The sequence below is a fragment of the Necator americanus genome, chromosome I (assembly GCF_031761385.1).
Source record: "Necator americanus strain Aroian chromosome I, whole genome shotgun sequence".
Classification (NCBI taxonomy): Eukaryota; Metazoa; Nematoda; class Chromadorea; order Rhabditida; family Ancylostomatidae; genus Necator; species Necator americanus.
Window position 1 is genome coordinate 24,388,316 of NC_087371.1, and position 25,083 is coordinate 24,413,398.

At 39.9% G+C, this 25,083-nt stretch overlaps 4 protein-coding genes across 9 annotated transcripts; 2 read left to right on the plus strand and 2 right to left on the minus strand.

The window, feature by feature from the left end:
* Positions 1–789: 789 nt before the first annotated feature.
* On the minus strand, positions 790–3,769 carry RB195_006727 (uncharacterized protein; the record flags this gene model as incomplete). Its single annotated transcript, XM_064179966.1, has 8 exons — positions 790–820; positions 939–1,053; positions 1,285–1,360; positions 1,424–1,468; positions 1,672–1,780; positions 1,882–1,979; positions 2,524–2,626; positions 3,654–3,769. The coding sequence occupies 8 exons, from the start codon at positions 3,767–3,769 to the stop codon at positions 790–792; spliced, it is 693 nt and encodes a 230-aa protein (XP_064036879.1).
* A 453-nt stretch (positions 3,770–4,222) lies between these two features.
* RB195_006728 (uncharacterized protein) lies at positions 4,223–11,963 on the plus strand (the record flags this gene model as incomplete). Of its 5 annotated transcripts, XM_064179970.1 has the most annotated exons (23): positions 4,223–4,273; positions 5,185–5,298; positions 5,405–5,507; positions 5,565–5,751; positions 5,833–5,968; positions 6,031–6,100; positions 7,809–7,870; positions 7,951–8,125; positions 8,244–8,339; positions 8,443–8,589; positions 8,770–8,826; positions 9,386–9,467; positions 9,569–9,615; positions 9,667–9,728; positions 9,788–9,895; positions 9,952–10,062; positions 10,368–10,532; positions 10,649–10,760; positions 11,022–11,194; positions 11,250–11,370; positions 11,427–11,563; positions 11,620–11,750; positions 11,888–11,963. In XM_064179970.1, 23 exons carry the CDS (start codon positions 4,223–4,225, stop codon positions 11,961–11,963), a joined length of 2,523 nt encoding a protein of 840 aa, XP_064036880.1. The 5 variants fall into 5 exon arrangements, with proteins under 5 accessions (XP_064036880.1, XP_064036881.1, XP_064036882.1 ...); XM_064179968.1 differs by lacking the exon at positions 5,185–5,298; XM_064179969.1 differs by lacking the exons at positions 5,185–5,298; positions 8,443–8,589.
* An 834-nt stretch (positions 11,964–12,797) lies between these two features.
* RB195_006729 (uncharacterized protein) lies at positions 12,798–16,462 on the minus strand (the record flags this gene model as incomplete). Of its 2 annotated transcripts, XM_064179972.1 has the most annotated exons (6): positions 12,798–12,979; positions 13,795–13,887; positions 15,701–15,842; positions 15,931–16,120; positions 16,217–16,249; positions 16,425–16,462. In XM_064179972.1, 6 exons carry the CDS (start codon positions 16,460–16,462, stop codon positions 12,798–12,800), a joined length of 678 nt encoding a protein of 225 aa, XP_064036884.1. The 2 variants fall into 2 exon arrangements, with proteins under 2 accessions (XP_064036884.1, XP_064036885.1); XM_064179971.1 differs by lacking the exons at positions 16,217–16,249; positions 16,425–16,462 and having other exon boundaries at positions 15,931–16,104.
* Positions 16,463–17,759: 1,297 nt separating this feature from the next.
* On the plus strand, positions 17,760–24,219 carry RB195_006730 (uncharacterized protein; the record flags this gene model as incomplete). The annotated part of the gene is made up of 10 exons (XM_013446928.2): positions 17,760–17,828; positions 17,883–17,957; positions 18,084–18,194; positions 20,210–20,280; positions 20,496–20,625; positions 20,686–20,809; positions 20,870–20,952; positions 23,450–23,622; positions 23,717–23,895; positions 24,158–24,219. 10 exons carry the CDS (start codon positions 17,760–17,762, stop codon positions 24,217–24,219), a joined length of 1,077 nt encoding a protein of 358 aa, XP_013302382.1.
* Positions 24,220–25,083: the final 864 nt, after the last annotated feature.

The window sequence follows — 25,083 nt, forward strand, 5'->3', positions numbered from 1 at the left end:
ACGAATAAACAAGTATTGTGCAATCAAGTCTTTTTATTCTACTTTGCTGGTCCATCGAAATGCCAATTCTGCAAGAAGTTTCGAAGTTGAAATATCCTGATTCTTCCTTCTTCGCTTTAACTGTCTTCGTAATAATGCAACGTTTGCTGCAATCCAACATCTTAACCTAACTGCTGGGTCATTTTTATGGTTCATGCGCTACTAAATGGAACATACCACCATGCAACGACCACGATTTCCAATCGTAAATATAAACGAGTACTAGAAGATATTTACAAACACAAACTGAATGTGTCCTACCCTACTTCAGTAGCGTATAAGAAGAATAGCAGGGCCTAATGCATTCATTCGCTTCTCTTCGAAAGAAGTGTGTCTGAGTTTGTAGAATTTTTTCTTTCATTCTCCATTCACAATGAACTACGTTCTGTTTCATGAACACAAAAGTAAATGCCGCAAGAACCACACATGTTGTGGTAGCTTCCAAGCATTCTCCCTTCTTTTACGTTTTAGCATCATTCTATTACGATAAAAGTTGCCTAGGAAGTTCTTCATTAATCCCTACAAATCATTACAATACGATTACGGAACATTTCTCAAATTCATGGAAGATACCATAAATTTCTACATAGCAGTATAAACAGAAGCAACACAAGAGAGATCAACGTTCAAACAAAGAAAATAGTTATGAACAACAAAACTGGCAGTGATAATCGACGGAATTTTATTCAACAAAAAAAAAACAATGACAAAATACTTTGAGTATTAAAATATAGGAAGTTTGTCACACTTTCACACGACGCCGTTGTAAATGAAGTTGAATCTTAAAAAAGCATAATTGGTATTCTTGACAAGCAAAAAACAGTTTTTACAACAAAAAAGTTACCAAGGTGAGCAAAAGATTGAGGATGTAAAAGGCAGAAACTAACAAATAATCAAACCTGCTCAGAGCCATTGGGAGACTAGCAATAAGAGGACCATAAGCTGCAGCGTTGTCGTACAACTCGAAAAGAGGTGCCGCTACCAACTTATAATTCTTCGGAACGGCAAACATTGCTTGAAACAAATATAGTATGATTTAGTAGTGCCACAATTATAATATCTCGACTGTTTCGTGATTTTGGAATATTGATCACAGATATGTTTTGTGGTTGTCCAGTAAGTCTGTTCAAAAAAGGAGAAAGAGGCTAGAAATTGGTGCACAATGAAACTATTAAATAAATGTTCCTTCAAACTACCACTTCTTGCACATTTTTTTGAGAAAAAAAAATAAAGAAAGCAGGCTACCTTTTTCAGGCATCTGCACCAGAAGAAGCTTAGTGTGCTCTTTCGGCTTGGTGACGTGAGCGGGTATGTAAGGGTACTGGAAAATAACTCAAGATAGAACGAAACAAAATGACTAATCAAGATAAATTAGGCAGCTCACTCGAGGAGGATCAAAGTTTGGTCTCCACCAATTTCCGACCTCATCCTAAAAGTAAAGATTATAGGATATTAGGTCAAAAAATACTTGGATGTGTTTTCTTACAATATTGAAATCTAGGTAATAGACAAATACAAGAAATATCAATGGTGACCTGTATAACGACAACTGATGGAACACACACACACAAAAGAAAACAATAATCTAAACAAAATTACAAAATAGTCAACAGCAATACAACGAAAACAAACCTCAATTTTCCACTCATTTTTTACACCGTCCGTCCTACCAAGGGTAAGATCAAGCAAACGTTTCATTCCATCGGTTTCTTCCTCACCAACTTCCAGCTCTCCACCAGGTCTAAAATACATCCATTGCTTCCTACGTTGTGCAGAAAGGAGTGCAAAAGGTATTCTTACAAAAAGAAATCTCGAATATACCTACATGAAAGTCAAACTCACAGTTTAAAGAAGGTTGATCCAATCTGCAGTAAAAGAATGTGAGGGAGTGAATGTTCATGCACAATAAGGACAGCATCGACTGAACGTCGCATTCCAACCTAAGGAAATGTGATTGATCTACGAAATTTTAAGACTGAAAAAGAAGAGTCAAGATAAAGCTGCTGCACACATAAAAACATATACCTGCAGCAGTTTTAAAAATCGGAAACAAAAATCCGTACTTGTCTCCCCCCCCCCTAATTTGGAAATTACAGGGGGCATTTTTAGAATTTTCGCGTACTAATCAATATAAGATAAGATTCACTTTGTATCATAGGAACTATTTGTGAAAAATTACATACATTATATTATAATTGTGTATATCGTAAACATATTGATGAACATCGTCTCATTTCTGGTCATGCTGATAATAGAGTCAAAACGACATGAAGTACGGTGCAGGTGTGTAAGCGGTTGCGCTTGAAGAAGTGCGGTAGAGCGTAGCGGTTAAAATCGAGTGAGGACTACTGTTATCACTGTTTATTGCTGCAGTTCGCAATGGGTCCACCTCGATTCCAACCGCTCTCTCTACCGCAACTGCGCTTGGAGCGCAGCCACTTACGCAACTACATAGTGTTTCATGTCGTTCTGACCCGACTATACCTTTTCATATTCCTCCCTCATTCTTTGGAAACGTGCTTGAACAGAGTGATCCCTTTCTGACTGAGCATCCTTCGTACCAAAAGTGTAGTTAGACAGAGGGAATCTGAAAAGAAGTAATAGTGATTACACTAGACATAAAACACTCAAAGTATAAAACTTGGAAGCATAGCTTCTACTGGATGTATTTGAGAGCTCCAGTTCTGGTTATACAGTTTTTCTTTTTCAAGAGATGAATACCAGTTGCACATTACAGGTGAACGTGTAACAAAAATATTACACCGATGACAACACCTGGAACTCTAGCGAAGAGTCTATGCACCATAAGGAGGGTCTTTGAGGATTCTTCTCAAATAACACTTCTCTTTATTATTGCATCTATACTCCATTATATTGTACAATGGACTTGAGCGACACCCACATAGAATAAGTGCACCACGGATCATTTTGATTTTTTGAAGATTGCCTCTATGAGAGTACTTACAACGATCATTTTCGAAGCTAGAATACAACGCTAAGGTCAGCATTTTTTATTTTTCCTAAAAATAACACCAACATAAGAGAAACCTCCATCGAAGGGCCGGCCTACTATTGGACTACGTGTCCGAAGGCAAATCTCGCGCTTTCACAACATCCATATTATAATGGAAAACGGCAATTTTACGGATAGCTAAGGAGAGCAAGAAGAAATAAATATAAGGAATGGCTATGTCTGATATACTTGTAAGCACTGCGGAACTCTTCCGTTCTTTACGATAGTGACTTTGCTTGCGACCGATACTGAATTTAGCTCATTCTGCCATTCAATAGAACATTTTAGAGCAAAACGAGTGGTTGGGGAAGGTAACAGCGAGGGCTACACGGAAGTTACTCTCCGGAAGAAGGTTAGAATAAGATAGTGCATGGCTCATTCAGAGGAACTTTCAATTTGATAAGTTTTGAATTAGAACTTAGAATAAACAGCCAGCCCTGAACGTGTTAAAACTGAAATGATGTAACATGTACTTGCCACTGAACAATTGTTGAAATCCCCGTCAGGTAAGTTCCATTTCTAACTTGTGGGCGGTGACCTCAGATGTCATCAAACGCTATTCTTTAGGTGATTTTTTCAAGGAATTACAACGTCAACTTACAGGTTGATAGAACGATGCAACGGGATAGTTGGCAGCGGATTCGGAGCCTGAGTTGGGATTGAACTCCTCAGTGCTGTGCCAGCAGCGCTGGGCCATCCATCAGCCATCATAGCCATTCTGTGGATGGGCTTTCCGTTAGGTAAAAGCACAAACAAATAAGAATAAATTTCAAATACAAGATCGAATGGATCAAAGGCGTCCAGACAGAGCGGGTGAGGTCAAAGAGGCTGGAATCGCAGAGACACAGAGTGACGTGCAGACAGAGACGCAGCGCTTCCCCATGGAGCACGATGTGTTTTGTGAACAAAACAGGCAGAGTAGTGCGACCTTCGCGAGCAGGCTACAGTCACGTATCAACATCTTTTATCATTCACTACGTTTCTTGAGTTCCATATGCAGATGTCAATGCACCGTCTTATTTAGCGTGTTTATCACTTGTCGAGAACCTCAAGTGGTTCCAGTAATGTTTGTTCATTCAAGGGAATAAAGTGGGAGAAAAAGGATAGAGTGGTGACGGAGGACTTGCTAGCCTACCACCCTGTCGTTGTGGAAATCCTCCATCGACAACAATGTCGAACACCTCTACCACCACCGATGAGACATTGAGAAGACGGCAGCGGGTTAGTTTTCTGGATCTGATCAAACTTTTCTCTTTTTTTTTTTTTTTTGATTGTACATTTATTTACGACTGAGCTGCTAGATATGGCTAATACCAGCACTGAAACGCAAGACTGACAAAGTGTCGATGGTAGGAAGTACCATCCACACTTTGTCAGTCTTCTGAAGCAAATAGCAATGTATTGTTAATGCGCTTTTTTTGTGGATGTGGATGTGACATTGAGAAGCAATGATTTCTTGAATACGAATGTTTTGTCGTCCATAGAAATGTTGATGTTCCGTTGATGATGAAACTGTTGATTCCGTCAGAAACCCCAAACCACAGAACTTTCCTAGTCAAATTTTCTCTTCTTGGAATTAAAACCAACATAGTTCCCTAGCATGCCATTGTGTTCTGGAGGCTACAAAAGTTGAAGTAGTCACTTCATCGCAGGTTTTCTCTGAGGGTAAATTTACAAATACAATTTACCTATTCCGGGAGTAGGCCTCCACTAATTTAAGCTTTCTGGACGATGTCGTCATTTCCCTTGTTTTCTTTTTTCCGTGTTTTTCTGATAGCTAGCCGTGGGTGTATGAGCAGTTGTAAATCTTGTAAAATAATACTAGGTTGGGAAATAATGAACAGGACATCTCGTTGGGATCCAGGATCGCGTAAACCTGTTCCCTTCTGTGTCGTAGAACCTGAAAATTATAACTTATGATTTTAGTAGTTAGAACACATAATTTTGTGGTTCTTTCCACAAGATTTTGCCCCTTTTCTTCAACGTAAGTGCTTGTTCTTTTCCATGCAGACATTTATATAGGCCTGAATGCAAAGAAAGCAAGCAGAAGCAAAATCTTGCTACCCCGTTCTCCTTAGAAGTGAATTGCTTGGAATGCACTCATTTCTGTATTAAATTGCACAACAGTTCAGTGGAGGCTTCGTTGTCTCGATCGGATAAAAGGGTCACCGTATACGTTCCATCCAGCCAGAACAACCACCAGCCATGGTCACACTGCGCTTGATGACGTTTTGGAGAGTGTTGTTGTTTGTTACATCACCTAACAGTATTTCATTTTTGATTCCCTGGCGCTAACACAGGCTCTTCTGAGGCACTTACTGTCATTTTTTAGTTTTAACGTTGTGTTTACAGGGCAGACCGAGTGTTGTTTCTTCGCTGTTCTGTGGAGCTGTAGCAGGATGTGTGGCGAAAACAACCATTGCCCCTCTCGATCGAACTAAAATATATTTCCAGGGTTCGTTGAAATTTTACATTGCTTTTACAAATTTTGTCATTTCCATACTTTTTTTAGTGTCGACGACTAGGGGCTACTCTTTCAAATCCGCTTTTAAATTTGTAATTCGAACTTACCGTGAGCATGGTTTTTTTGCTCTTTTTCGCGGGAATTCGGCTACCATGGTGCGTGTGACGCCCTATGCTGCCATACAATTCGCTGCTTTCGAGCAGTACCGCCACTGGTTAAATGTAGACGTAGACGGGTTAGTTGGCATTTTTATCCCCAATATTTCATAAACTACTTTTTTATTTTGTGTAATCTTTTTAATCATAAATGAGTACAGCAAAAGAACTCCTGGTAAACGTTGTATTGTGGGCTCGATGGCAGGTGCAACGGCTACCTGTGTCACATATCCTCTGGATACAGCGAAAGCTCGGTTATCAATATCAACCAAGGAAGAATATGCGACATTGATGTCGGTAAGATGTTTGTTCGTTCACAGCATGACACACTGTTGTCTACAAAATGCACTTTTATCCAGGTTTTTGTCAAGACTGCTCGACAAGACGGAATTTTTGCCCTCTACCGCGGTTTGTGGCCCACAGTACTGGGTAGGTTTCTAAACAGTCTTGTTTCCTCTATAGTTTAATTTGAGTCAGTGTACAAGCTCACTTTTGTGAACAAAAATGAGCGAGATGATTGAATATCACTGAGCGCGCTAACTAGGGGAGGACAAGTGATATGCACAAAAGATAGTTCAAGTCGTTGTATCCGATTGCTCCTGAACAAGGCTCTTATACAGATGTTTTCGAATCCTGCTATCTTTATATATTGTTCCTGGCATATATAGTTACTTTTCCTAGGAAGTGATAGGAGTATGTAGATACTATTCATCATATTTTTCTTTGAATTTTAGAAAGACGTGCATTAATCTTCCATTCCGCGGGGAAACAGAGAAAAAAATATTGTTGAGTGTTACCTGCTGTGTTTGAGAAGGCTTTTTAATGCATGAAAAAGGCAGGAGAGCAAAATCAACACAGCAGAGTCCATTTGCTGTCGAGTCATTAATCTAATATGGCTGCCACACTCATAATCCAACTCGTGCGGTTGTAGGTTGTTACTTCGTGAATGAGTTTCGTTGTATAGTATAGAGGGCATTGAAAAGGTTAATTACATTTTGGATTCATAGGCATCACCCCACGAATCCGGGGTGATACGGATTTCAGCCGGAAAATGCCTATGCCGGGTCGTAGATTGTGGGGAAGAGGATGATTCTGTGCATCTCTCCATGTATCATTGTAAACGGACGAACGCGGAACGATGTTTCTTACGACGTCCTCCATTGCAGCACGCCATCCTTGTGCCCTCCCGCCTGCGATTCGTGCGAAAACCCATTCGGACGAATTCCAGACGGGGTGGGGCGCGAAGGTTGTACAACAAGAACAAAAGCTGTTTACACTGATACAGGGAGAGATGGACGGAATCATCCTCTTCCCCACAATCTACGATCCCGTATAGGCATTACGCGCTGAAACCCGTACCACCCCAAATTCGTGGAGTGATGCCTTTAAGTTGATGTTAAGGACGTGAAATGAGTTGTTGTTTTTTTTAAATATATTTTTCAAGAAATTCACTTAAAGGGTGCAATGTCAGCAGCTGACATGAAGCATTTTGTATTTAAATTTGTGAAAACGGTCGTATGTGGCTAGCGGAAGAGAATCTTGGTTTGCAATGATTTGCAACTCGTGTGTAGTGGGACCATAAACACCATTTGGTCGCAGCTTGGGCTTCATATAATTCATATTCATATGAAATGGTCAACGTTATCTAGATCCAGTTGGTAACAATACGGAGTGTATGAAAACAACTTTAACTCGATGTACATACACGATTTGTTGAGCGAAACAGTTATTCTACAAGCTTAATAAGAAGAAGATTAGTCCTAGCAATTTTCTAAGCGCTTCCCATAGTTATATCAGTCTGTCTGAGAGAGGTTGTAATCCTATTTTGTTCTAATAATCTCTCATACTTATTCAAAGTAGAAGTAAACAGTGAACTGTATTATTGGGTGTGGGGAAGGGTAACTTTCACCTGTTACTGCTTGAATCTTTTTTTGTTCTTTTCGACACTACATAAATCGGGTTAGATTGTCTGATCGTCAGAAGAAAAGGCTATACATTGCATTGCCCAGTTTCTGTTTAGTTGCTTTTTAATGTGGAAATTTATTTCCATTTCTGAATTATAATACCATTGATCAAATCAGACAGCTTAATCCAAGCGATGTAGTATCAGAATTGAAAGAGAAATAGATTTGTTCAGGTGTTACGCCCTATGCCGGAGCCTCGTTTTTTACTTACGAAACTCTAAAACTAACTTATGAGGTACGATGTTGGCCAACTTATCACTTGTCTAGACTATTTTTTGTCCTACTTTTTTCCCATAATTTTTGGTTTATTTTAAGGAGCGTACAGGTCAGTACCCAAGCGGTCCTTGGCGCATGTTGTTTGGCGCCTTCGCCGGCTTAATCGGACAGTCTTCTTCCTATCCTCTGGATATCGTAAGAAGAAGAATGCAAACGGGTCGGATACATCCGGATAATGGAGTCCTACGTTCATTGGTTGCCATCTACAAGACGGGTGTGTTTTTCATCTGATTTATTTCGTGGTTGTATCCTTCTGTTCGACTTGTGTGGAAGGAGGTCTACTTGGTGTCCAGAAATGTCACCTTTCTTCTTAGTAATCTTCTTTTTTTCAGAAGGATTGAAGCGTGGACTCTATAAGGGGCTGAGCATGAATTGGGTCAAAGGACCAATCGCCGTTGGGGTGTCTTTCACAACTTACGAATATATACGTCAGTACTTCATCTCCTAGTACTTGAAACCTCCAACTGATGTGATATAAATGTACTTAGGTGTTACATCCCAGTATCTTGTGCTCAATTTTAACTGATTTAGTGTGGTTCTTCTTCGCATGTACTTATTGGCCTTTAACTTTCACTGCGATGTCGATTTGCCAACTCATTCTCTTCCTGCCAATTGCTCAGTCATTCTCCCGCTCATCGGCGAAACCTTTGTTAAGTAGTTATAGAAAACTAGTTAATGGTAGTCGACCCAGTTCCTATTAGCTCTTCCTCTATTGCTCATTCATCATATCCATTTGTCAATTGTCGATAGACTTCTGATTGCTTTTTATGATTTCTAGTCCTTATACTAATTACACTTTCAACTTGCTACCGGCGTGCCTGCTGTTTACTATATTTCATTGAGTAACTTTACATTTAGGATTTCCTGACACTGTATATATTTCTGCATTTGCCTTTGATTCACCAGTGAGTCAGGGTTTTACGGATGTCTTCATGGAGAACGGCGAGAGCTGCACATTTAATGTTCAAAGAGCTAATAAATGTAGTCACATCATTGTTAACTTCTGATTTGCTCTTTAGCGGCTGCTCCCGTTTAATATCTATCGATAAGTCCTTAAAGAAAGCTACTCTTCAGTGTGTTTACATTTTATCATTACAAGGGTGCCGGGGTAAATTTGAGATTTCAAGATAATACATCCCTACATCAGAAAGTAAAAAGAAAATTTGTTGAAATCGATTATAACATCTCCGGAGTTTCTCATCGGAACATCAATACTTAGCGCGTTAATTAGAGTTGAGATAGCGTAGTTTGAAGATCTTAGAAATAAACCCTGAAATAAGGATAAGAATCAGAATTGCTCACACACACAGAGGAGGTAGTTGAAGAGGAATCCCGAAACCCCTTCCACTACTGCTGTCCAGCCTTTCATCACATACTGACCCAAGTTAAAGAAATTTACTTTAATAGTGTCTGGAAATGTTGCTCCAATGCGAATTCCGAACAACATGGGTGCGCGATTTTACCAATTTTACAGTTGAATTTTTCGTTATCTGTACCTCTTTCAATATCGGCATTTTTATCATTGCAAAGGATTGCATTTTTTGGGAATTGAGGAGGTGGGAAAATTCAGAGTATGTGTTCTTTCTGTTTATAGAGCTAAAATCTGTATACTCTGTGTTAGAATATGAGGAAATGCTTTTTCATCCTTATTTTGCAGTTATGGATATATGAGTAGTAAGACGATCATGGTGAAGTCCGCTTCAGGTGAGTTCTATAATGAGTACTTATACTAAGAAAAATGCTGAAGTTTTCTAGCAATTCGAAAAGGCGATGTCGTATGGGCTCCATATCGTAGAGATCCCTTGTGGCCTGCTTTGGTGAGCTCACTTTTTTGATTCATTTTTAGGTTGTACTGAGAGGAACAACTAAAATTCAGGTTAGAAATAGTTACCCTAAGAAAGTGACTTACGTGTTCTTCCCTTTGCCTTCTACTGATGTTCCAGAAGCTTTGAAAAAGGCGCCCACATTCAGTTGCTTGCCAAAGGTGAAAATTCTAGAAGATTCATGCTAATTTGAAGAAGGTGTTGTTCTTCTTTTCAGCATATACGAGCACTTACAATAGATGATGTTTTACCTCCAAGTTCCAAAAATGATCTCAAAAATGCGGTCAAACTTGCGAAGCAGTATCTCAAAACTAGAGGTTTGACAAGGGTATGTTTTTCTTCAAACACTTACTTTGTGCTCTTTCGTATTCTCTGTAGTTCCTGCTTATACGCTTCCACTTATTTGTTTAAGATATAAATACACATAATCTGCAGCTAGAAGAGATTTGAAAAACATATTATAATGTATAATAAAGATGTATATAATGTAATAAATGTAATATAATGTATAAATAAGATGAAAATAAAATAAATAAAATGAAAATGAACAAAATAATGTAATAATAAAAAACAGGACTTCCACCTACGACTCTATTCTCTACTATTCGTCAAGAATGTTGACAGCTGTTTTAGGGATCAGATGCTCCTCTCCACTTCGCCGAACCCGCTTCAAAAGAAGCTGATGTTCCTACTGAAACGGAAGAGTTATCTCAGGAAAAAGTGTGCCAAGTTGAATCCAACAAAGAAACATCACTGCAGGAAGAGCTATCTGAAGTTGATGTTAATCCTTCTGCGATGGTAAGCTAAATGCGGTTTTCCTCTATAACCTGATGTCCCTGTAGAAGTGGAGAAGTGTGTTAAATTCGCATGTTCCGAGTATTTGCAATGTAATCTATAGATATTGAATATTTCAGGAGAAAAGGCAAAGAACAGATGCAGGCATAGGTGAAGCTTGTCCAGAAGAAAAGCAGATATCTGGAGTAAAATCGAAGGGTGTTGTCGACGTCAGAACGCTCCCAAAGCAACGTATGTATTCAATTTGTCACGTTTCTAGAACACTGCTTTTGTTCTTAATCTACACAGTTGGAAATTAGATCTCAACTTTACGTAATCTATACATTACGTACAGTTGAGATCTAATTTTTTGGACTTCCGGATTTCATGTATTGCTTGTTTCCGACTCCAACTTATCTATCATCCAACTTCAGAAATACTTCAGTCAGGCAGCTAAGCATTGAGTCGACGTAGTTTTAGCATCGAAAAAAGGCTGAAATTCTACACTTGCAGCGAATCTTCCTGTGCCGAGGACTAGAATAAAACGAAAAGCTTCCGCTGAAGAATCACTCTATTTGGCTAAGCGGCAACCAATAAACCATTCTCCACCTAGAGCATCTGCATTTGCTGCGGATTCTACAACACATTCAGACACTTCGCCATCACCTGATCTCTTAGCACCTACTGTATGTTTTTAGTTGTTTTGTTGTTACAAAAAATGCATAATCCTTTCCTATACAGATATTCCGCGAGGCGATTACTATTCTTGAACGGGTTTGGACTACGAGCTTGGTGCAAGGCTATGTTACACCGCCGCGCTCGAGTTTGCGCTTTGAAATGCATACTGGTGGTTTACTTACAGGTATTGCTATCTTTGTTACTAATTGCTTTGTTCTTCTCTGCAGCATCGTTATTCAGATCATGAAACGGATAGTTTATTTGATTTAATTTTCACCTGGGTGCGTGATCGCGAACACGATGCATACTTCCTGCCCGGTGTACATTTAGTTTTTGAAGTTCTTATGCCTGAAGTTATCATTCAGTCACTTGTTCTGGTCGGTTATTTTGTTTCTTCGAGAAATTGTTGGGATTTCTGTTAATTACGTTCCAGTCTCGCGGGATTTCTCGAGATGCCGCTGAGAGAATGGTGCGCATAACGCACTCTGAAAGTATTACGAGCAGCAGTAGCAGCAGCTCGGAGCCGAATTGTAGTCATTCTCCCAACACCATTTTGAACAATGGGTAAGCGATGATTATAACGAGTTCCTCGCAAGTTCTTTTTGAAATGAATATTATTTTGTAGACTATAAGCTCACTATCCTTGAACATATCAAGAATGTTTTACGGAAAGATTGAATTTCTCTTGCAAATCATTTCAGTTTTTCCAAATGTGGCGGAAGTCTGGATGAGCTAGCAAGAATTGCATGTAAAGAACGGGAATCAATTACCGAGTGAAACACTATGGAAGTTGGACTAATTTCAGTGTTGTTCCTGGTGTAAATCAATAATCACGTTACATTAATTGTATTGTTATATGAGCCACTATTTCTAGTTTTATAACCATCATCAGTGGCACATAATGAGGCCAGAGGCCAAGTTATAACCATCAGTCTTGTTTGAGTCTACATCACTCTTAACGATTGTGTATGTTACTGAAGTTGTGTGTGTATCTGGTTCATGTGCGTGCACAAGCACATATGTTTTGTCCTCACATCTCCAAACACAGCTGTGTTGTAGGAAATTCTTATTTTCATTCCAAAGCATCATGGTTCAAAAAGAAGTTCGCAGTTGCGCCTTTTTTTAAAACTCTAAACGATACTCTCATTTTATTTGCACCTTTTATGCTGTCTACCTGTACAGATTTGTAGTTGTTTCATTTTAAACCTGACTGTCTCAATAGTTCAAATCTATTTTAAAGCATCTCTGTATTTTACTACATAGCGAAGAAGCAAAGAAAACTGTCATTCTCGATGAAAACAATCAACTGTAAAACCATTCGCACAGTTGTTGTCACATTCGGTGTAAAATACAAAACAAATATCGTCAACGATTACAAATCACCTTCACCACCGAAAATTCATGTGTTATTATGTGCAAAGAATACAACTGCATACATTTCTAGAAATTATCACTAGATAAATCCTCTCATTTCAATTACTCACAGAAATAAACTATAATCATGCCCGGGAAGAAACTAAAGAGGACACTGACCAGCATTAAGATAGTGAAAGAGCATGAGAATGTGGAATGAATATTTGGGCTATGCCCCAACTACGAATAATTAAAGAGTCATGAATGCTCCTCCTTCTCAGATTCCTCGTAAAAAGTAAGGACAAGAGGTACGACCATGAATATAATCACAACTGCAGCAACTAGAAGCCAGACGGAGCAAACAGAATCCGGGGGGCGGGCATCGACGAAGTGGAACGATCCAGGAATACCGTCTTCGGGAAGCGCTTCTCTTACTTGAGCTTCAATAGTACTTTAAGTTAAGTCCAGAAATCAGTATTGGTGTCGGCTATGAATCTCGTTTGGTTACATGATTTTAGTAAAGTCCGACGACCACTTGAACATAGCAGAGTCGGGTCAAAACGACCATAAGCTCGGTGCAGTTGCGTAAAATGAAGCAGCACGGCTGAGCTAGCTGTTGGAATCATCGCTAGTTTCACTCGAACTGCAACGACGAGCGGTGGTGGGGTTCCAACACGATTCCAACCGCTACGCTCCACTTCGTGCGCAGCTGCTTACGCTAGTACACCGAGCTTCAGGTCTTTTTGACATCACTATGCCATGAAGTTATTGATATTGAGATTTCTATATCGAAAAGGCAGGGACAAATGAGCGCAATCATGCTCAATTCCATCTAATCCTGAAAAACGATGTGGCAAACGGCTCTGCCGATCGAAATTTCCTACAAGAAACCCAGCAACGCACGCAGGCGCACAAAGCACACATGCCAGCGCGGGCATGCGTCCAGCGTCTGCACCCGAATATGTGACCCATTGCTAAGCTAGTCGCGGGAAAACTCGATCGATTGTTCCTCAGAATAATTAGAGAATTCAGCATGATCGCGGTCATACTCGTGTTCTACATCTTTAACCCTATCTCTTCGTGATTGAGAGATCACAAAATTGTCAATTTCCTAACACTGTGCATAAATCAGGTAGTGAATGCATTGCTACAAGTTGCATTGCAATCGTTGAATCGCAATCAATTCAAACAACTCACCAAGAAAGAAATATATCTATGTTGTTAGGGGGACATGCATGATAAACGCTACACTTACCTATTGCAGTATCGGTTTTATTAAAAATTTCTTCAACGCTAGGATCTCTTGAGTGCCTGTCGGGATCCATCAAGCGAGTCCGATCATCGATATCTGAAAAATGGTCATGGTGTAGACGTGGAAAATCTAATAAAAAGATTGCGAAAGATAAAATAATGGAATAAAATCAGCAACAGATAGACGAACTCTTCATTAAACAAATTACCAAAAACTAGATTATAAACGCTGAGGTTCTTTTTGAAGCTGTCAATTACTTGAAGCAGTTCTAACCAAAACAACTCACGTCAATATTTCTATTTAATTATTTCATACCCCAAAAGACGCGCCAATTACAACAGAAGTGGTAGACAGTGCATCTAATCAAACCGATGCATGTTATTAAAAAGTTGAATTACCACAAGGGACAAGAGTGGCTAATCCTAGTTCCAAATTACGACTACTATGACTAACATCATGTAATGAATGCGAACAATGAGACCTTTGATGTAATGCATTACCTGAAGAGCTGAAATGAGCACTGACAAATTGGGTCATAGAAAGAATGCATGGTAATCGTAGTGGAGAAGAAAGCCTAACAGTCGCTCGCGGTTAAACAACAAAGCAATTAGATCAATCAATTCAAAGGCTTCCTTCAGAATTCTTTTCGGATTTTCATTACCCATTTTATTGATATTGACGGTGAGGAGTACTGTAGAGTAGGGTCAAAGCGACTTGCCTTGTGGCTGCTTTTGAAGCGGCTCGGTGGTGATAGCAGTTGGAAGGGGATCCTCGCTCTCTGCAATTGAACTGCAGCGATGAGTGCAGCTAGCGAAAGTCCCAATCTGAACATTAATTGCTAGCTCCACCGGCCCGCTTCGAAAGTAGCCACTTACGCAACTCCACCGAGCGCCAGTTCGTTGTAACACTACTATACCGACGTAGTATATTAGACTAGATGAAATATTATGAATTGTTGGGTGAAACCAGACGAAATTTTGAGGGATAAGCTTTTTTAAACACGAAGTCGAGAATTGTACAAAACGACGGGATATCGACCACGTTAACAAAAACAGTTGGCTATAGGGGGAGGTACTAACAAATCTTACAAATCAAAGCACCCAATTTATGAGGTTCTGAACGCGAACAGATGGAATTTTCCGGCAATCGGGGGAAAAAACAAGAAATTCTCTCAAAAGACAAACTATCGAGGTAACTGGATTGTCCAGCTTTATTTGAAAGATCATCTTCGTTGTGTTGAAATCGATGTTGACCACTGAACAGTAATCATCAAACGGAAGAGAGAGCGGCGTTAACCGCGTTACTGGAATCAGTGAGCGCCCTAGCATGCCTTAGCGTAGTCTTAGTAAAACCCGAGCAAAAATCGTCACCCTGTAGAAATGTAGTGCTAGGATATGCGAATGGAGTGTACCACTTAGGGCTAAGTGAGAAGTGATAAAATATCGATAACACAACATTCACAAGCGCTCATCCATCAGAGATAGACAGGAAGAAATCCCAACAACGTTACGAATCCAAGCGTTGGGATGGAACTTCTTCTAGAAAAATTTCAATAATCACTAATCACACCACGCATTAGTTTCTTGCAAATTGAAAAACTATATCCTGCTTATGCATAACAATAATAATAATAATAATAAACAGTGGCCTGATTTCTCTACTACGTAACAATTATCACTGCAGATTTTGTTGCGCAAAGTCTCCACAAATTTTCGTAGATTTATACTGATTTATAGTTTGCTACAATCTTCCTGTGGACCATTCTACCGACACAACAATTAGAGAAAACACCACAAATCTCGTCAAACGCTCGCAAGTGTCTAGAAAAATAATGACATCTGGTTCTGCCTGCTTACTTCTACCATATATTATTCATAGAGACACACACGTATGATAACGGCATTCTTACCTATGATGTGCTCATCGTCTTCAGAAGAGGAAGTTCCAACACCCAACGCATGCCTCATCCGGCTGACTGGGATTTTTACAACCGTTAACGCTACAAAATCTTGGTCGCTAACAAGGTTGTTCACTCGTTTAATATCGGAAACCTGAAAGTGCAATGGTTCCATGGATTCAAACTGACGAAAAAATATCCAATTCACAAGCATCAGAACTAACAAACAAGCCGAGACTTACATTTACAGAGTACTGTATGGCTATTTTGTTGAGCGTGTCGCCTGTTTTAACCTTCCTTTCAATTATAACCGTATCTTTGTACGACTGTTGATCTTTTCGTCGTTCTATATCAGAGGAAGTCCGTCCAACCCTGGACCGCATGGCTATCTCGGAGGAGCGACTATCGCTGGCCATAGTCAGAACCTCTATCCTAAAATCGCATGTTCCAATCTAACAACACCCTCATGCAGTCGAGAAGAAACCAGAAGAAATAAACAAAGTGCGCACGGCAATCCAAAACAATTACTTCAGATCCAAGCACCTCTGACGTGGTGCACCACTACGTCACAAAAGTGAATTGTCTGTGCGCTCTTGCGCCACAACGCTCTTCTCTCGGTTCCCTGAATTTCAAGGAGAAAGACGTAATGTTGCAGAAAAGCAGTGGAATCTTGTGCTATCATTTCGGGATTCATGTTCCTTCATTTGTTTCTTTATCCATTTGTCCTTTCAGTCACCCTCCTTCCCCCTCATCCTGTTTATCCGTTCGGTTCATCTGTTTATTGATTCGTTTACTCTTCCACAAACTCTGGCTTTCTTTGACATGATCTTCCTACCTTTCATCTTTTCTTTTGTTGCCTTATTATGATTTGAAATAATTCATCGTTGAGATTTTTTCTGCTGACATCATACCGTTATTGAATAGTCAAGGATTTACATTTGAATGGTCATTTATTTTCTCTCGTGTTTTCCAATATAGAGTTGTCAATGAGGCTAGTAACTATGACCACTTGGAGAACGCTGTCGTATTGCGCTTCATAAATACTCCATGTACCCATAAGTTTTTACTTTTGGGGCTACTCCCCAGTTCGCTCTCAGCATTTGGCATAAGTTTTTGTAAAGTCCGGCTGGCGGTAGTGTTCATGGTTGCCGATCGATATTAGCACGCTGGTGTTTATATGCCGTCGCTAACCTTTCGTCTGTCAGAGTGAACAGCTACCTCACATCTGTGGATTTTTTCAAGCTGGTGGTTTAGATGATTTTATAAATGTTCTTTGATGACACTTTGTGAGTGGTGAAATAACTTCTAATTCTATCACTGAGATCAATACTTCGCTTTTTCGTGGTGTAGTTTGTAGACTAGTTTACTGTTGTTTTTGTTAAGAACTCATAATCTTAATGAAACGAACCTCAATCACATTGAAATGAATATTGATGATTGTAAAGAAGAGCTTTTGATCGCCAGGTGTTGAGGTTGTTCTAACCACTTTCGACATTCGAACTTCAATAAATCCAGCTGTCAAGTTCCCCCAACTTCTATGGTTGTCGATCCGATTTATTCACACAAATATCTTTCACTAGTCTAGTTTCATTAATAGCAGAGTAGTGCATTTTAATTCGCTGTTTTTGGCTATGTGGGTGCAGCGCGAGGTTAAGAGGTTTCAATATTTGAGTGCTCGGTGGCTCGACACCACCCAAAGATAACAAGTCCTTCCATCCGTCAGGATTTTTGCATTAATGCTGGATTTGTTTGGTAGGATAAAGACACCGATTTAATGTTGCTCTTGGCACCCTCAAGTCTATGCATAGTCTTAATATACATTCATAAACGTCGACGATCCTCAATCGAAGTTGTACGGATGGCGCCTTCGAAAGGGGTTGGTCAACATCAAAAGCTTCATCATTCATCTTTCAGTTATCCACGGTTATCGGTTCAGTTATCTTTCAGTTATCATATATGCATATATACTTATATATCTAAGTCCACTTCGACATGCCGCGCATTCTTTATCATTCTGTGTCGTCTTATTGGTATAGAGCGAGCAGGTGTATAAATGCATTTTAGGAGGACAATGCTAGTTAAATGTTTCAACAAAATCAGCACACTCACTCAAGTGGGTGCACGTAGTATGTCTAGTGAGGTATGCCATTCCAATTATGTGAGTTTTATTCGAATTAGTAGAAGAAAATGTCAGGTTCGACGTGTTGTACTGATTCCTGGTGACGGTATTGGGCCGGAAATCTCCAAATCCGTTCAAGATATCTTCGAGGTAACCTCTATTCTCCTACATTTATTCTTCCCCTTTTATATATAAGTGACGGTGTACTTCATTTTTCAACTGTCATCACTTTACTTATCTCTAACTTTAAACTTTAAATAAACTTTACTCTTCAAGGCAGCAAAGACTCCAATTGAATGGGATCCTGTGGATGTGACACCAGTCAAGGGAAGAGACGGGGTCTTTCGGATTCCTTCGCGGTGTATCGAGCTTATGCACAAGAACAAGGTTTCTTTTTTGATTTCTTTCTACATATCCCTCTTATAATCAAAGTACTTCCCACACACAAGGTGGGAAAATCACTCACAACTCACCGGAAATTTTGAAAGAGGGAAGCCGTGGTGAACACTGGCCAGTTTTGATATCATGATTTATAGGAAAGATTGAAGACAAGTTGATAGTGATGATTCCGGTAGAATTCTCTCCTCCGTACTTCTTGAATCACAAAATTGCAATATTAACAGCCTGATTTTGTAAAAAATGAGAGGTTAGGATATCAATACTTTTATCGGAACCGTTTAACGTAATAGAAAAATGTCATGTTTGGATGTCAACGTCCATCGAAGAAAAGATTGTTTGCCTGTATGGTTCAAGGAAGACAACACAGAAAGGTTCTTTCACAAACAAAAGAGCACTTAGAAAGTATTGATCTAATTAAATTGATTTTTTTTTGGCAGCGGTGCAATCGCTTATTCGATACGGAGCAACAACAGCAACAACATAACTGGCATTTTATCTTGAATCTTATTAAATGAGACTAAATGAGGAATGAGAATCTTAAAGTGTGACGACGAATGTGCAACTACGGGGGCGAAGGAGCGGCTAGAAGGACCAGTGAGTAACTTTGAGGGCGAGCGACAATAAGGAAAAATGAGCAGTTACATATACCATGATTATATTTGTGTATGTACATACCAATAAGTCATTGATTGAACTTTTCGTTCTATAAATTCTCCGTGAAGTTTCCGGCGTGATGAGTGATTACGAGGGATACTTACACATACATTACTATTTTGGATATTACTATATCAATTTCGAAGTATGTGTTTTACTTACAGTATAATGTAGTAGAGGATTGAATTTGCTACAAGTGTGTACCGAAAAACCGGACTAAAAGTTGTTTGAAGGTGCAAAAATTCACTGTTCCTATCATCACCTTCAAGAGCAAGTTTCGTCTCAAATAATTCAGTTAAAAAGCTTCACAACACGGTGAAGAGTACACAGGGTACTCCCTTAAATTTCTTCACTCTACAGAGAATTCTTGATTAGGTTGTGAAAATGCATCCCAAGTCGAAAAAAATCCCTGTTTTCTATTATCACTCTCTCATCATGTTTTAGACTGTCTAGCAGGAGAATCTACAACTGACGCTCCATCCCCTTCCACCTCCACAAAAAAAAATTTCCTCTAACATGTTATACATTTTTCGATAGAGTGTGAACTGAAGATTTTTCTTGGTATACACCTCCTACCTGTCCGTTCCGAATGAGCAAAAAAAGAAGCAAAAAAAATGGTTTGATGAAGTTCTATTACAAATTTTCTCCTCTATCTCCTTATTCTGCCCTTTTTTGCCAGCTTCTCTCTAAACAAGGATATGGCTTAAAGCTGAAACCTTCAATTTTTCATACCTAACTCCAATTTCTCAGCGACATAACCATGTTGGATATGTTATATAGCGTTTAATTCGTTACGTTCTGGTGTATTTCAAGACACCATTTACTTCCTGGATATTTTTCCTCTGAGCGGAGATGTTAGCTGTTTAATTCTGCGAGTTTTCGCAAGCAGTGACAAGCACTCTCTAACTGCACATCTTCGCTCTGTTGGTAGATGACTCCTTCAAAACATTGCTTTGTTATTTTGCACTATTACATTACATCTTCTAGCACCACTGTTCTATCTTTTTCGTTCCTTCTCGTTCTTCTTGCGGTAACTGTACAGCTTAGGTGAAGAGGATCACTTCGCCAACCACCTAAAGTAAAGGGGACCGGAGCAAGGGCTCCGAGTGTCGTATTTATGGTCATGACAACGACATGAAGCTCGCTATAGTTGCGTAAGCGGCTGCGCTCGAATCGGTGCGGTGCGGTGAAGCGTGGTGGTTAGGATCGAGAGGGGACCCTTACTAATACCACTCATCGCTGCAGCTCGCGATGGTCCCACCTTGATCTTTCTTTTTGACTTGACTATATATTTGCCGAACATCCACGAAACATTCTATTCGTTCGATTTCGATTAACATTTTTTGTAGGTTGGCCTCAAAGGACCACTGGAAACGCCAATCGGAAAGGGACATCGGTCCTTGAATCTTGCAGTACGCAAGTTAGTCAGCTATTCTTCCTAATTTTAGTACTTGCATAAATTCTAAGTGAGAAAATTGTCCTATGAAATGTTTGTTTTTAAATTTTGATGAACATGGATTTTGTTCCAGTTCTTTAACTATTTTTTCTCGCGGAATCTTTCTATTTTCGTATTCTCTCACTTCCTTAAAAGTACTAAACACAACTATCCTATTCCTTTTCTCACATCTTTTCCAGAGAGTTCCACCTTTATGCGAACGTTCGTCCTTGTCGGTCTCTTGAAGGTCACAAGACGTTGTATGATAATGTAGATGTAGTGACCATCCGTGAAAACACCGAAGGAGAGTATTCTGGGATCGAACACGAGGTACTGTTATATGATTTCTTTCTATTGATTGTGAACGTCAGATTTACCTCATTACTCTAGATCGTCTCTGGTGTCGTCCAATCCATTAAGTTGATCACAGAGGACGCATCTCGTCGGGTTGCAAAGTACGCTTTTGAATACGCACGTCAAAACTCTCGTAAATGTGTGACGGCTGTCCACAAAGGTTTATCTTTTGCAGTTGTCAGTGCTGCCACATTCCTTCGCAATATCCGTTCATTTTCAGCTAATATAATGCGCATGTCTGACGGCTTGTTTTTGAACATTTGTCGCGAGCAAGCTTCTCAATATCCTGATATCAAATTCTCGGTAAGAAAGTATAGGTTACTTCGCTACAAAAATACGCCCTTGCAAAAAAATTTCATCTATTCTACATTCTGTTTAAGAAACTAACTTTGCGGGAGATTATTTTTTCTAAACATATATCGAACATTTCGAGGTAGGAGGAAGTGTCCTTTTCTCGATAAGTATTTTGTTGTGCTGTTTTACTGTTTTCCTTTTCTTTTTAACAATACACGCCTTGCTTCCTTCAACACTGTTCACGATGTCGTTCCCGTGAGCTGCACCGAATATTGTTGAGAATCAAACACTGTTTTTCTCTGACGCACAGTCTGCAAGCGGCATACTTATGTAGAAGTCATTCTTCTGTTTCTCCTCTTTAGCCGATTTCAAAATTTAAAGATCATGCGAGGTTGTCCTAAATTGCTCGGGACGGCACTGGCGATTTCAGCCGAGAAAAAGCGTCTTAGAAGGAACTTGCGCCGTGAACTTCAAGAAGACTGCGAAAACGTACTTGAAGCAACCATTCCAATTTGGAGGGATCATTTCAAGGCCTTGCCGAACCTGTAAGCGCCATCAGTTCCTGGACTCGAACACGTTAATAGACCGACATATGTGGTTAACGAGGAATCAGCGACTGAGTCGGAGGTTCCTTGTTAACCACATATGTCGTTATCTGTATCCAAAAGATGAGAAGTGGAAGATAAGAGTAAATATGATGGAATTAGCGCTGAAATTCTGAAATATTCTACTCGGTCTGGGATTCCTGAAATGACAAAGATCATCCGCTCAATATGAATCGACGAAAGGATACCCGGCTTGTGGATATACGCTATCAAAATCTACTTCACAAGAAGTTGTCCACAAGAAAGTCACAGACTCTAGGAATTGTCGAAGAATCTCATTGCGCAACATGTTGTCAACCTTGTATAGAAGCTGTGAGTCTCCTTGAGACCTTGAACGGGAATCAGGGTAAAACGGACAACCGATCGAACTCTTCGATGAGTCCGTTACTTAGGGTGTACCTTGAAGAACAACGGCAGCTACGAGAAAGATACTCAGCAAAGACGAGCTAAGGGCACTTCTGGATTCAACTCCTTTACGAGATGCCTGTGGTCGTCTCCCATTACCAAAGAAATCGAGTTGCGAGTTTGCCTGTCCGCAATTCGCTCATTGTACGGATCGGAGACTTAGGCAGTACCGTCTACAGTGGGGGCAAAAATCGACTTCATGGAAAGAAAACTGATTAGCCAGCTGCTTGGCTACTTCTGCCCTAAGGTATCCCATAACGAAGATCTCCACGCGAAAGTTGATATCGTGTATCGACGGTTAAGTCGTGGAAAGTGTCAACATCTTGCGCCTCCATCGACAGTGGCAGCAGAAAATTGTCCTCGTTCCCTTGGTTATATACTGAGGAGATCACATTTACAACTTCATAGTTTCTCGATCACATATTGAAGATCATCGCTTGATATATTTACCATGAGTGTTCTACCTTTCTGAACAGGTCATAATTGGCTACAATCAGAAACAATTCAACATTAGAATTGAAATCAAGAAAAGAATTGAACAGTTTTTGAGTTTTACACCAGGGAATGCTGAAAGGCAGCATATCACGAAATTTGCTGATGTTGTGGTTTCTATTGGCTAGAACGGAGTTTAGGATGTGGATTACGAGTACAACCGTTCCGCTCTCCCCTCCCCCTCCAACCTCCTGAAAAACGGTGGAGAGAAAGGTGCATGTTCCAAAGAAATACGTGAAAATGCGCTACCCTTGTGCCGCATCCATGCGCATCCATGCAGTCGAAAACCAATTAGGTCTCTTCGGTAGCAATTGGGAAATAGGGAGGACGTGGGATACAGGGCCCTAAGTTGGCTACGAGTTGCTGAAGCGACATGCAGCCGCTCGGTGTCGTGGAAGAGGCGAATAATTTCTAACATTTTAATCTTAATCATTAATTTCAGGTGTGGTGTAGCGGTTAGAGGTTCCGCTTCCTGCACGATCGGTCGGAAGTTCGAATCCGCCCTAGTGCTCACCAAGCCTTTCATCCCTCCGGGGTCGATAAATTTATACCAGGCTTGTCTGGGAGGATAAAAGCACTGACTTGACACATCGGCTAGCCACCGCAAGTCATTGTATAGGCCAATTACACGTTCGTAAACCTCAAACGATTCTGAACTGAAGTGAACGTGGGGGCGCATCCCAAGCGGATTGACTAACGCCAGAAACTTTAACTTTAACTTTATTAATTTGAATTCTTCTTAATTTATTCTTTTGATTGTTATAATATTTCATCATATTGAATTCTTTCACGGAAATTTTGTAAAATCATCAAATTGTCCAGTACGTCCGTTTTGATCCGCTTTCAGAGTCGACATTGATAGCTGTGGAGTTTCTTTGTGGCATGCAGACATGCTTCATCAAAAAGGAAAAATCATTGGTGTGCATGATGTCTTCGTGTAGTTTAGGAGCTTCTGCTTAATTCTACTTGCTTAGAAGAAAGTATCGGTAGCGTACACAGTTTAGGAGGCGTATCTTGACACAGTGTGCTTGAACATGGTACAAGATCCCTCACAGTACGATGTGCTGGTCATGCCGAATTTGTATGGAGATATCCTATCCGATCTTTGTGCTGGATTAGTGGGAGGTCTTGGAGTAACACCGTCAGGAAATATTGGAGAAGACGCAGCAGTGTTCGAGTATGTTTTTATATAGTTTCTAGGGAGAGAATACTATGTCAAATGTTGGTTGTCCCATATTTTATGCTTCGTGTTATTCCTTCAACTTGTTGAGGTCCGTCCACGGGACAGCTCCGGATATCGCTGGTCAAGACAAGGCAAATCCCACAGCTCTGTTGCTATCTGCAGTAATGATGTTGCGGTACATGAATCTTACCGAGCACGCCTCGAAAATTGAGCGTGCTGTTTTTGAGGCGATTGCCGACGGAACTGCGAAAACGGGAGATCTTGGAGGTTAGCAAGCTTTATGAAAAGTGTGGATTGTTGAACATTGTTAAGTTGGAAAATTAACTGGTATCTGAAGGAACCCAGCTGTTGCAACTGCAACTCATCACCTAAAACTCCTTGATATAGTATCCTTTCTACTTTTTTCTTGCTACTCCATTCTCTTCTCTGTTCTGTACATTTGAGCGCACAGATACTTAGTGATAAAAAAATGTGAACATATTTGGAAGCAGTTTCTTTTAATTCTTATTTCTGGTTAAGTTCCTTATAGGTACCGGCACCTGTTCTTCCTTCACAGCTGATGTTTGTGCTCGCATTCGGAACATGGACTAATAAGATCATTCTTGCAGCTTCTTAGCTATCAAATCCAGGTTTTTCAAATATTAGATTAGGGTGTGTTTGACGGAATAAGTACCTTGTAATCCAATGTCCAGTCATGTTTTATGAACTAAGTTCAAGCTCTTTGGGACCTCACACTGTTGTAACTGCTTAATGCTGATGAACTCTAATGTTTGTTCCCTCTAATTTACTCACTAGTTCGTACTCAACACTTTCAAGCATATTTGATTTATCAGTAATCTAGGGATTAATTGAATTTAATTTCAATTCAAGGCAGTTGATATGTTGTCTATATTATAAACATAATAAAACTATTTTCTATTGGCCCCAGCCGTGTACGACGGGGTTCGAGCTTTATTACCATTGTATCTCATGCTAGGATTCTGTTTGAAGTAGAGATCGATTTCCAGTTGAGAGGTTTACTCTCTGAACAATACACGTTCGTAGTGTTTTGTTTTTCTTGGGTCAGCACTCACCAGGAATACTGCGTATGATCGTGATTGTCAAATTGGAAAGCGAGGAAATTTTTCTCCAAATTAGAAGCGAGTGTGGGGATGGAATGTGCCCTAGTAAAGGGAAGAGCGTAGCTCCGAGAAATCAGTAACTAAGAACTATCGAATCGGAAAACTGACATGAACATTCTAGATCTGAGGCAATCTGAGGCCTGCGCGCTAATACCTCCGAAAAGAAAAGAATTTTTTATTTGTGTCCGCTTGAGAAATGATCAAGGGTATCGTTTGAAACCATGCATTTTCAGAGTCGTCTATAACATAGTTGTTGAACTGTGGTGCATTGATATAATACTGAAACTCCTCTACGAACTTTCAGCTTAAGAAGAACTTCAATTACTTACAAAGA